Genomic DNA, 13067 nt, shown 5'->3' with positions numbered 1-13067 from the left:
GTAAAAGTTACTTATTTGTAAATGTTACTTATTTGTAAAATTAATGTTACTTATTTGTAAATGTTACTTATTTGTAAATGTTACTTATCTGTAAATGTTACTTATTTGTAAATGTTACTTATTTGTAAATGTTACTTATTTGTAAATGTTGGTAATTTTTGCTCTAAGTTTTTCTCTATGTGCTTTGACAAACACATAGATACCAATCGATATTCAAGTGATGTAATTCTCATAAGGAATCTGCTGCATATTTCAGGATCATAAGAAGCATATCTTAAATTTGATGGTCCTAGCATGGATTGGTCAAGTTTCAATTCAATTGTCCTAGTAGAGCTGAAGATATAAGAACCAGACAGCAGACGATGGATTGCGGATGAGTCGACGGTCGACGAAAACCAGGTGACGCTAAAAGTTCATATAGACCTCTGAACAAAGCGAACTAAATACATCTATTGATGGATCAAATTCAGGCTGATCCATCAACACAGCTTTTCGTTTTGGGAATTCATAGCATCATAAATCCCTGCTGCTTTGAAAACATTGTTTTGAATGACTTATCTCTACGAAAGTTTTTTGTCATCGTTTTTTTCAAATTGGTTTCTCAAACGGGCTTAAATAAAATTATAAATATAGAATAAATGCTTTATTTTGTATAACATGTTATATGGAAACAAGAGGTATCTTTATAACATAAAATTACTTTCATATTTAACTTTTAAGAAAACACCATATGGCGCTATATGTAACAGATTTACTTAAAAATCTACTACTTATTGGCATGCATCCACACAAAGGACAAACATTCTCTATGGAAATCATTACCAATCATACAACACATAACTGATTACTCACAACATGCAAGATTACTGTATTTCCATGCTTACACGATTTAAACTTGCAGCTCAACTGTCTCAATATGCACTGGAAAGGCTCATCTTATTTTCATATATTTTCACTCTCAATGATAGCCCTGAGTTACTTGCGAAAGCTGAAAGTTTGGTTTCTTATGGTCAGGCAGTGTGACTATTATTAATGAAGCAAGTCGGGTTCGATTTAACGAAAAGTTTTTTGTATCAGTCACAATCAAAACTATCATGTATCTCTGATATGTTGCAACTTCTATTTGTGTTTTGTACAGTTTGGTTTCTCGTCCCCAAAATGCACGAAATACTTGCCCCTCGTAACTTAGTCCGAGAAATTCTAGAAGATGTAAATAGAAGTAAAACGACCTCTTTTGATATATATTCTTTAAAGGCGATGTACATATACTAACTTCTACATTAAAAGGCAGACTATATATCTGTTTATTAAATAATTAAATTGACCGATCGCATTTTGAACTATTATGTAAATAAGTAAGAAGACTGAATAAACATCCATTGCAGTTGTCACCAAAAACTGTTCGAACCCGTTCAACAGAGCCCCGTTGAAGAATATTTGAAAAAAACTGGAATAAACTTAACGATGTTAACAGGTTTCAAATTCTTTTAAAAGGTATAAATGCTGAGTGGTCAGAAACATACATTTTATATCTTTGCACTCTTGATAGTTAAAGAGATCAGTTTAAGATTGCTTTTCTATCTACAGTTACAATTGAATATCGAAATAGACATCTTTCGAGTATAATTATTCAAATAAACTATCTATATCTATCACAATGGGCGGGGCATGCAGACAGACGTTTCATCAACCTACGCGCTGTAAATGACAATAGGTTTAAGTTTGACTAAAATATAGAAAATCGTCTTGATGATATGTTCATGGGCGTGACCCCAAGTCTTTTGAGTGGATTTTCCGGTGTATCGATTGGTAGATCACAAATGTCTTTCATCTCCTGGACATCCTCCATTTCACATTTGACGCCCTCTAACATGTCCTTGTGTTCTTCATAACTTCTTTTTAATTTTAGCTGATTGATATCCTGTCGCAATGTTAACAATGTTCGTGCTAATTCTTGGTCCTGTGATCTCATTTCATGCTACAAATAAAATTGCTGTTGTTTTAGTAATGTATTTATAGCATATTCTTTTAAAGATTGCTAAACTGATGTATCGTTTGTATCTTGTGTATATTATCAACAATGTAGCGGCGAAGGTGTGATAGACGTAAAAGTAGGGCAGGGGCAAGTTAAAAAGTCAAATATCGGAAATTGATGAGACTGTCATTAAAGTGAGAGGGTTAGCGCTATAGAACCAGGTTTAATCCACCATTTTCTACATTTGAAAATACCTGTACCAAGTCAGGAATATGACAGTTTTTGTCCATTCGTTTTTGATGCGTTTTGTTTTTTGATTTTGCCATGTGATTATGGACTTTCCAAATTGATCTTCCTCTAAGTTCAGTATTTTTGTGATTTTACTTTTTACTGGTAACGCTCATAAGCTTAAGCAGTTTAGCAGCACTATTATTTGAAGTACATATCACTCAATACATTTTTATCACATAGAGTAATTCTTATTCAGATTTCCTAGCTGCTTTCTAGATAGCTATGAAGCGATAAATTGGTATACACAGTAACAGTGCATTAAGATAACTGTTACAAATGACATGCACCTACGTTAAAACAAAAACGAAAAAGCACGTTTTTTTTTAAATGTGGTTTATATTTAACGGTTACTTTTTCTATTTAATCTTCAAATGTATGATTTGATGAAGGTAGATCAAGATTAAGTGATAAATCCGTGTACATTTTGTCAGTATGACTTTGATGATACCAAGTTTACGATACATGTTTCACTGATCTAACAAAACTAGACTAAAATACCGACTTTAGTTATTGACTGTTTATGAAATAAACGGTACTATAAGACACATTTTAAGATTAGATAAAGAGAGCAATGTCACATTAGGAAAACAAAAGTCTAAATATTTACGAATTCCTGTCGTTTAAATGATTTCAAATTACCATGTCTAAAAGCTATCAATTTTGTGTTTAGAACATAACATTTTGTTTTTACGTATCGCAAAAGTACACGTGACATGACACAATGCAATCTTTCATTTTGGTTACGTGAAAGTACTGCATGTAATGGTGTGCATATAATACACATACAAATGTAGATGATTCATTAAACAGGATCTTTGTATATCAGTTATCACTACGCATAATTGTTGTTAATACTACAGCTTTGTTATTTGCAATAAAACATGATTGATTTTGTTTTTCAAAACTCATCTCTAATAAAAGACCAATAGGGACAAGAACAAAGAAATAAGTGATTTCTTAGCCTAAACACACATTCATTAATGATTGAAACCCATTCGTTTCATCTGCCCATGACACCTCCCTCTTTTTTAAATTTATTAATGACTGAATATATACAATTAAAACAAAACATAGAAAAACCTTACCAGTTCCTCCCGTAACCAGTCCAATGCTTGATTAATTTTCTCTTTCCGTTCTACAGTTAAAGTGTCTTTCCCGCTTAAATCGGGATCTGTCACAAGTTCCGGTTTCGACCGACGTCTTGATCGGTTCATATATTTTTCCTGCCACTCAACGTAACTAGGTCTTCTAGTTCCTAAGTTAAGTCGTTGTGCGGTATGTTTTAATCGTGACAAATCGGAATCACTTCCGGATTTTCCCGAATCATAACCGAACTGAAACGAGTCACTATGGCTCTTTATCAGATCACTACCTGGTTTTAATGAATCTCCTTCTGAATGAAATGAAGATAAGAGTCCATTTAATGAACTAAATCTTTCGTTTCTGTTCTGATCTAGATCGTCACAACTTGAAACTTTAATGGCTGGTATAACGAAATCATCGTCATTTCCTTTTTCATCAATAACAGACAATGACGGTCGACGGTATTCTTTCATGCTTGTAGATTCCTTTTTGTTCGATGGCGGTACATGTAACATCGAAAATGATCATCTTTCAACAACAGCAAACGCCTTCATTGCTTAGATTAGATAATAATCAATAAGTCTGCAAGAGAAACAATAAAAACAAATGAAAATAGAAGTAAGAGGAGTGGATCAATTATTATCTCAACATAAGTATAACTGTTAAGCAATATGTACAACCAGTAACGTGCGACTATTTACCTTCCATGCCATTATAATCAATCCAAAAAATACCACAATTATCAATTAGGTCCAATGGATTTGCATACAATGTATAACAAGTGAAGTGTTTTATTTGCATTTCACCAGTTAGGCTTCCCAACTATTATAGTTCCAGAAGACTTTGAGTTTCATATCTGAATCGAAGCTTGGGTTTTAATGTCTGTTTTTGTTTAAATGTTTAAGGTTATTTTTCTCGAAAAAAAATCAGCATATGCTTAAAAGACATCGGAGTGCTCAAGTCATAATGATTAATACTATTTTGTATAAAGACAATATACAAGATACTAAATAAGTATAAAAAGAAAAAAGTAGTATTTTCTATAATTTTTTAGAATTATGAACAGCAACACTACACTGGCACTTCATCTTCATCAATTATTATTATAAGTATTTTCTCTTTAAAAAATTGGTAAGGGTTCCGCGGAATCCAGTGTCTCGCCTACTTTTGCTGTTAATCACACACTATAACAAAAATGATGAAAAAAATCAATAAAATTATTCCTCTTGATACTATCTTTTGATTGTCAGAAGCTTCTGTCCAAGTTTGGTAAAAATCCAGGCTAGTTTAAGAATCTTGAAAATGTTTTAAAAACTTAACTGCAAACTGTATGAAATGTTAACTGGAAGAAAAACTAAGTCCATTTATAAGAAAATACAGGAAAAATGGAATTTTATTTTTACACAATTTACTTCTGGATGCTATTTTCTGATCATAAACAAGCTTCTGGCCAAGTTTCGTACAATTCCAGGATAGTTTAAGAAAGTTATTAAAATTTTAAAAACTTTAACCACAGTGTGAATGTAATGGTTTCTGTCCATTTATAAGTAAAATACTGAAAAAATTGAATTTTATTTTTATAAAATTTTCTCCTGGAATCTTATGAACACAAACAAGCTTCTGTCCAAGTTTGGTAGAAATCAAGGATATTTCAAGAAAGTTATCAAAATTTCAAAAACCTTAACAGAGTGATTATTTGTGGACGCCGCCGACGACACCGACTGAATGTAGGATCGCTATGTCTCGTTTTTTCGATTAAAGTCAAAGACTCGACAAAAATATAACAGATGACAGGGGTGTTTAAAACCCGTGAAATATTTGGACGATGTGCCCACATTTGTAGATACATATATAAATATGTGTAACTGTAGATACAGCACAATATTAAAAGGTTCTAAACTATCATTAGTATTGCAAAAAATAACAAGAATGTGTCAATAGTACACGGATGCCCCACTCGCACTATCATTTTACATGTTTAGAGGACCGTGAAATTAGGGTCAAAAACTTTAATAAGGCATTAAAATTAGAAAGATCATATCACGGGGAACATGTGTACTAAGTTTAAAATTGATTGGATTTCTACTTCATCAAAAACTACCTTGACCAAAAACTTTAACCTGAAGCGGGACGAACAGACGAACAGACGAACGAACGAACGAATGATACGACGGATGGACGGACGGACGGACGGACAGACGCACAGAACAGAAAACATAATGACCCTCTACTATCGTAGGTGGGGCATAAAAATAAACATGCGGTTCTATTCACATGATTCATTAGCATGCAATTGTATTTACAATTGTGTGCATTTCAAATTACACAATCAGGTATGAAATGAGAAATCTTGAGAATTTGTAGATGATCCTGATTTGGTTTCAACAGTTGAAATAATAAAAGTTTCAATGATTACATTCCATTTCACTCTTTTTATTTCATTTTTGTAAATGTCAAATCGACGTTGAAAACCCATCTCAGTATAAGAAATTTCTTATTTTTTCATGTGACAAAAGAAAACTAAAATATAAGAGTTCTGTCAGTCAGAAATTAGAAAATTGTACGTCCTTACATAACATGCTTTAGGTCATAATCAGATATACCCTAAGCTCCCTTTAGGCTTCATAGTCTCTAAAAATATGTAAAACGCTATAAAAATGAACGAGTTTCCTTATACAAAATGATTGGTCTTTTTGATGTAGTGTTTCTAATTTATAACTAGATACACGAAGACTTTGTACAGTTAATTTAAATGATTCGCGAAATATGATTTAAATAAGAGTGTTTAAAAAAGCCTTAAAACATGTAGTTTTATTGATTATTCTGTAGTTATATTTATTATCATGCAGTTATATTTTCATTTTGAACATTTGAAATTACATAACTATGTGTGAAATTATAAATCTTGTAGATATGAGGATGATCTTAGTTTGTTTAAACAGGTGATATATGTAAAGTATAAATGATAACATGGATAACATTTAATTCCACTCTTTATACATTTATGTTTTATAATTGTTTGATTGCCGATGAAACCACAACTCAATGTTACAAACTTTTCTTTTTGACTTTCGCACCACGAGAGAGAGAGAACGAGATAGATTTTAAACAAGGAAACACAGAAACCACTTTTAAACAAGAAAACACGGAAACCAGGTCACTAGTGAAAATTCGAAAATCACACCATTTTGGCAATTAATAAGACCATTATAATCCTTGTACCTTTGATAACTATTGGCACACAGTATCTTCTTCTTGCCGGGATAGTGTTTCAATGTTTTCAATGATTTCATGGTTAACATTGTACTTCTCTCTTTATATATTTTATCGTTTGTAATTTCTTTTTTAATAAGTTAACGAGATTTAGAAAGAGCAGTGGTGAGTTTAAAATTTTTTTAAATTTTTTAAAAGAGAGGTACACCCAACGAAATAATCGAAACCTGTCAGTCCAAATTTAAAGAATGTACTCAAATATCAGAAATGCGTCGGACGCATAAAATTTATAACGTGCTGTTTTAATTTTTTATATCAATGCATGGGTTGATACCTCTGCTTGTGGTTTATCAGTATAAATAGGAACCAGATGCTCCGCAGTGCGTAGCTGTATACGACCACAGAGGTCGAAACCCTGAACAGTTGAGGCAAGTATGGACACAACATTCAAGCTTGATACAGCTCTAAATTTGGATTGTGATTAAATAGTTGACACATAGGTTTTTGACACAGAATGAATGTGGTCTAAGAACTTAAACTTAAAAACTTAATTTTTTTAAATTGGACAATTACCTATTATGGTTTAATATCCAAACTTTAAATACATAGTTAGATTCAGCATATCAAAGAACCCCAATAATTCAATTTTTGATGAAATCAAATAAAGTTTAATTTTGGACCCTTTTGGACCCTAATTCCTAAACTAACTGTTGGGACCAAAGCTTCCAAAATTAATCCCAACCTTCCTTTTGTGTCATAAACCTTGTGTTAAAATTTCATAGATTTCTATATACTTATTCTAAAGTTATTGTGCGAAAACAAAGATAAATGCTTATTTGGGCCCTTTTTGGCCACTAATTCCAAAACTGTTGAGACCAAAACTCCCTAAAACAATCACAAACTTTGTTTGTGGTCATAAACCTTGTTTTTGAATTTCATTGATTTCTATTTACTTATACTAAAGTCATAGTGCGCAAACCAAATGTCTTCGGACGACGACGACGACGACATACCAATATACGATCAAATTTTTTTTAATTTTTGCGGTCGTATAAAAAACACAAGAAAGGTATGTTTTAGAATTATGAACAGTAACTCTATACTGGCACTCCGTCTTCATCGTTTAATATATTCTATAGATGGTCTTCAAAATATATGTATATAGATAGATAGTCAATGCATGATTAAGACGGGGGTGTTTAAAACTCGTGAAGTATTTGGATGAGGTGCTTTCATTTTTAGATAGGAACATTTGTAACTAAAGATACAGCGAAACATTAATAAGTGTGAATGATTCTCGGGAAATTATATAAGATAGAAAGTATTACAAAAAGGCGATAAGACATGCAGTGCAATTCATTATCATGCAGTTATATTTACATTTTGTGCATTTCAAATTACATAATCAAGTGTGAAATTATAAATCTTGAATACATGTAGATGGTCTGACTTTATTTAAACAGGTACTATCTTTAAAGTATCAATGATTCTATAAACCTCTCTATATTAAATGTTTTTGAAATGTCAGATTGTCGATGAAACTGTATAACTCAATCTATGATAAAAACTTCTAACAACTTCATGTTCACCATGTTGAAATGACACTGGAAGTTTATGATTAAATTACAAAGATATATAACTGTATTATGTAATTTAGCATTCCGTCTCTGAGGGATATGTGATTTTCAAAATGGGAGGTGCCCACAAACGTATAAGAGGTCCGCTAATAAAAAATCAGAAAACATGTACTAAAATCATACATTTATAAATACCAATTACAAAGTTATTATATTTAAAGACCATTTTTATTTCTTTATTTGATAAGATAGATGTAGGAAGATGTGGTATGAGTGCCAATGAGACAACTATCCATCCAAATGACAATTTATAAAAGTAAACCATTATAGGGCAAGGTACGCCCTTCAACACGGAGCCTTGGCTCACACCGAACAGTAAGCAATAAAGGGCCCCAAAATTAGTGATGTAAAACCATTCAAACGGGAAAACCAACGGTCTAATCTATATAAAAACGAGAAACGAGAAACACGTATGAACTACATAAACAAACGACAACTACTGTACATCAGATTCCTTTTAAACTTCCATCTTATGCTGTTAGAATAAGACTAGCCATATATAAAAAAAAAAACGGTTTCGGTATCAAAACTAAGTCTTAGTACAATAGGTTTGAACATAAAGAGGTCTGCAATTATAAAACTGTATGCTTTTTAAACATAACCTAAATTTGCAATGGAAAAAAAGTAAACGCTCAAAATATGTCCAAGTGCATCAGGACATATACCAAGGACATATAATTTTAGTTTATAAATGACTGAAAATGATTGTTCATTTAATCATTATACTAAATAAATAAGAAAAAAAAAGGAGTTATCTTTCAGCACTATGAAGAGTAGCACCGTACTGGCACGTCGGTATATTATATTAAAAGCAGTAATGATAGTGTCAAATCAAAACAATGTCTTTGGTTATTCACAATTTTACTCTTATTAAATAGAATTATGTATTGTCAAAAGAAAAGTTGTATATAACAATAGCATAACTTACATGTCATTCTACATTTTATATTTTAAGTTTGTTATTGTCCGATTGCCGATGATATCCCTACTAAATGTTATAATGAAAATTTTAATAACTTTTATAACAATAGCATAATTTTACATTTCATTCCTCATTCTATATCTTAATTTTGTAATTGACCGATCGCCGATGATATCCCTACTAAATGTTAAAATGAACTTGGAATTCAGTAATTTTATGATTTTACTTTTTTTTACAACTTTACTTACAGTTTATCAAAATACAATTGAAACTTTATTATCGTATTAAAAAGAAATAGAACAAAAATATTTAATCTGAGAGAGAGAGAGAGAGAGAGAGAGAGAGAGGGGGGGGGGGGTGTGCCTACATTTGAGCATCGGAATAATTGTAACTGTAGATACAGCCAAACATTTACAAGTTTGAATGATCCTTAATAGCAAGTATTGCAAAAAACTATGTTCGTGTAGTTTTATTATCATAGATATGTGGTATGAGTATCAATGAGATAACTCTCTTGCAGTTATTACATTTTGAACCAGTCCTATTACATAATCAAGTGTGAAATTGAAATTTTAAATCTTGAAAATATGTAGATGATCTAAATTTTGTTCAGTAAGTTGATAAATATGTTGAAAGTATCAAAGATAGCGTAGATAACATTTAATTCCACTCTATATACTGTATATTATATGTTTTTGAGTTATCAGATTGTAGTGATTACTCCATATTATAAGAAACTTCTTACAACTTTGCTTTCACCACATTCAAGTACAAAACTGGAAGTTTACTACCGAATTAAAAAGAAATAGAACCGTATTTTGTTTTTCTTTTCAACTCAAAATGAGAGAGAGAGAGAGAGAGAGAGAGAGAGAGAGAGAGAGAGAGAGAGAGAGAGAGAGAGAGAGAGAGAGAGAGAGAGTGGCGATTAGTCTTTGCTATTAAAAGAGGAAGGCCCACAAAAACTCAATAAAAAATAAAAAAAAATATGATAGAATGAAACAATTTCTGCAATCAAGGAGATCATCAGCATCTGTCCTCGGTTCTGTCATTTTGGTGAGTGTCCAAGATATGCAAATGCAGAACAGATGAACGAATTTCTTTCTGCCAAAAAATACTGGTCCGTTTAATGTCGTGGTGCCATTGATAAATGATTAACTACGAAATTACATTGCAAGACCGTTGGTACTTTTTATTTTAAAAAGACTTCCATTTTAGGTCTTATCATCTGTTGAAGGCAATAGAAAAGCATAATTATATGAAAAGACTAGCTTGGGGTTCAAAGTCGCAATACCATTATTTTTTTACATGAAGTAGTATGATATTTGAAACTGTAATATGTTTCATCATAATTTTAACTTGGGTCAAAAACTAGTATATGATTACAAAAAAAATATTATTGCTCAAGTCCTAATGTTTAATTTTTATATTTGTGATTGTTTTTTACAGAATGGTATCTTAGAAATAGTAAAAATATACATGTTTTAAGTGTGATGAATAGCAACACTTAGATATTACTGGCAACTCGTTCTTCATATGCTATTTTCGATAATTGCTCTTTGAATTATAAACTAAACAGACAATATGATGATGATGATGATGATGATGACGGGGATGTTTAAAACTCGTGATATTTGAGCGATGCGCTTTCATTTGCAGATCGGAATATTTGTAATAGTAGATAAAGCATAAATTGGCAAGTTTGAATGATTCGTGAGACACGATCTAAAATAGCATTAGTATTGCAAAAAGAAAAATGAGCATGCAGTTTTATTTATTATCATGCAGTTATATTTAACATTTGTTAAGGATAAGATGGACGACGTTTCATTCCACACATTTTTATTTCATATTTTGATTATTTTACACCAGAAGATAAATCAGAAAAATTAAATCTATGTATGTTTTAAGCATGATGAACAGCAAAACTTAGACTATACCGACAACGCGTCTTCATTAATTAGACTAGTTTTTTTTTCGATATTTAATCTTTAAAATATGAACTAAACAGATAGTCATTATGGTGATTAAGACAGTGATGTTTAAAAAGTAAAATAACAAAAATACCGAACTCAGAGTAAAATTCTAAACGAAAAGACCATAAGCAGACGTAAAAGTCAAAAGACCAACACATCAAACGAATTGAAAACAACTGTCATATTCCTGACTTGGAAAAGGCATTTTCTAATGAAAAATATTTGGACAATGTGTCTTCATTTGCAGATCGGAATATTTGTTACTGTAGATACAACAAATATTGGCACTTTTGAATGATTCGCGAGACATGATCGAAAATAGAATCAGTATTGCAAAAATAAAATGCAGTTCTATTTATTATCATGCAGTTATATTTACTTTTTGTACATTTGAAATTACATAATCTGTTGTCTAAGATAAATCTTGAAAATATAATCAAATATGCAGATGATTGTTTTTTTAAACAGTTGTTAACGATCAGATTGAGGACGTTCCATTCCACACTTTATATTTTTTATCATTTTGAACTGTCGAATAGCCGATGAATCATAACTCAATGAAAGATACTTCTTTCAAATTTACTTCACAACGTTAAAGTACCTTTTAAAGTGTGTTATCCAATTGGAAAGAAACTGAATAATTTTGGCATTCCAGAGAGAGAGGACAGTGGGGTTGTATAATTATCATACAGGGTGACATGTATTATAAAAAGCAAGGAACACGCCAGTCAAAAAACAGAAAACCATACTTAAAGCACAGATGTCCTGCAAAAAAGGAAAAGACACATTCCAAAAAAACTTTTAAAATATATCTTTCCCTGGGGAGACAGAGCTCAAACTTAATGCAGATATGGAGACCAAATGTATCAATTGTTTTACTCTAAACAGTACTTAGAGTAGTGCTCGACATTTGTACACAAAACTCAATCAAGTATACCACTGCAAAGTCTCTTTGGTCGCATCTTCTGTTAAGGCAGAGGGATACGAAAAAAGGGGTTGCATGGTCAAAATAGAGTCCTACCAATAATTAGACGATTTGAAATTCTGAAACTGTAGGGTATTTAAACACGAATTTAGTCTTAAAACCAGTTTATGCTAAATGGATATCAAATTGCATCAACTCATAATGTATGGTATGAATGACATGTAATTTACAAGGACATTAGACATAAAATATCAAGTGCCTTCATACAAAAAACCTAGTGAGTCGTCTGCGACCATAGCTTAAAAAAGATATATTTTTAATGTTATGTTGTTGATTTACTTCCCTGTGGCGTTACTTCTTTCAAATAAACTAGTAAATTCCTATCTATATAGTTAATTTGTATTTCATAAATTCAATAAATACTCTATTTACATAAATATATCAAGTATCTCGAGAAGAAATAACGTAGTCTGCTAGGTAATACTTAAAATTGAATTAAACTACTCATCTTTTTGTCATTTTGTTTCACAGCATGGTTTTCAATAGACAACTGAGATTAGGTGAACTAGGCGTTTAAGTATAGAATTCGAATGTTTATAATGGAATTTGACATCCGTATAACGAATAGTACTTACAAAATAATAATTTATATCTGTTAGAGATGAATAAGAAATCGTGTATGACATTTAGCTGGAAATACTAGTGTGAGGGTCAAAATTGTAAATAATTAAGTTGCTATAGGTATAAGCATTGCAATTTGGTTGTAGTCAGTGTTACATTTTCTAATTGATTTGGTTGCCCCTCCCCTTTTTTGGAATTATCGACCTGTTTCTAAAAATATGATTTTGATAATATATTGGCATTCATGTGACTCTTTTAACAAACAAAATGAGATGAAGTTACGTAAGTTCCCTCAGAAAAGCACACCTGGATCGATGCATTTTGAAAATAAGAAATGTTACGTATGACAATTGTTTGTTGTTGCGGAATTGAAGATCTTGTATTGTTTGATTTGTGGTTGCTTCACATCGCCTCATCTCAAAATCAA

General features: G+C 31.4%; 1 protein-coding gene across 5 annotated transcripts in view; it reads right to left on the bottom strand.

Moving 5' to 3' along the window:
* Positions 1–630: 630 nt before the first annotated feature.
* LOC139498215 (protein FAM167B-like) overlaps positions 631–13067 on the bottom strand; it is a 30120-nt gene continuing 17683 nt past the window's right edge. For all 5 annotated transcript variants that reach the window (XM_071286571.1, XM_071286573.1, XM_071286575.1 and 2 more), the window contains exons 2-3: positions 3352–3931; positions 631–1978 (exon numbers count right to left, since the gene is read on the bottom strand). In XM_071286571.1, the coding sequence (XP_071142672.1) occupies positions 1727–1978; positions 3352–3864 (765 nt within the window). In that variant the 5' untranslated portion in view covers positions 3865–3931 and the 3' untranslated portion in view covers positions 631–1726. The remainder of the gene's footprint in view (positions 1979–3351; positions 3932–13067) is intronic.

The sequence above is a fragment of the Mytilus edulis genome, chromosome 12, assembly GCF_963676685.1.
Source record: "Mytilus edulis chromosome 12, xbMytEdul2.2, whole genome shotgun sequence".
In the NCBI taxonomy this organism is placed as follows: domain Eukaryota; kingdom Metazoa; phylum Mollusca; class Bivalvia; order Mytilida; family Mytilidae; genus Mytilus; species Mytilus edulis.
This window is presented reverse-complemented; position numbering and strand designations above follow the sequence as displayed.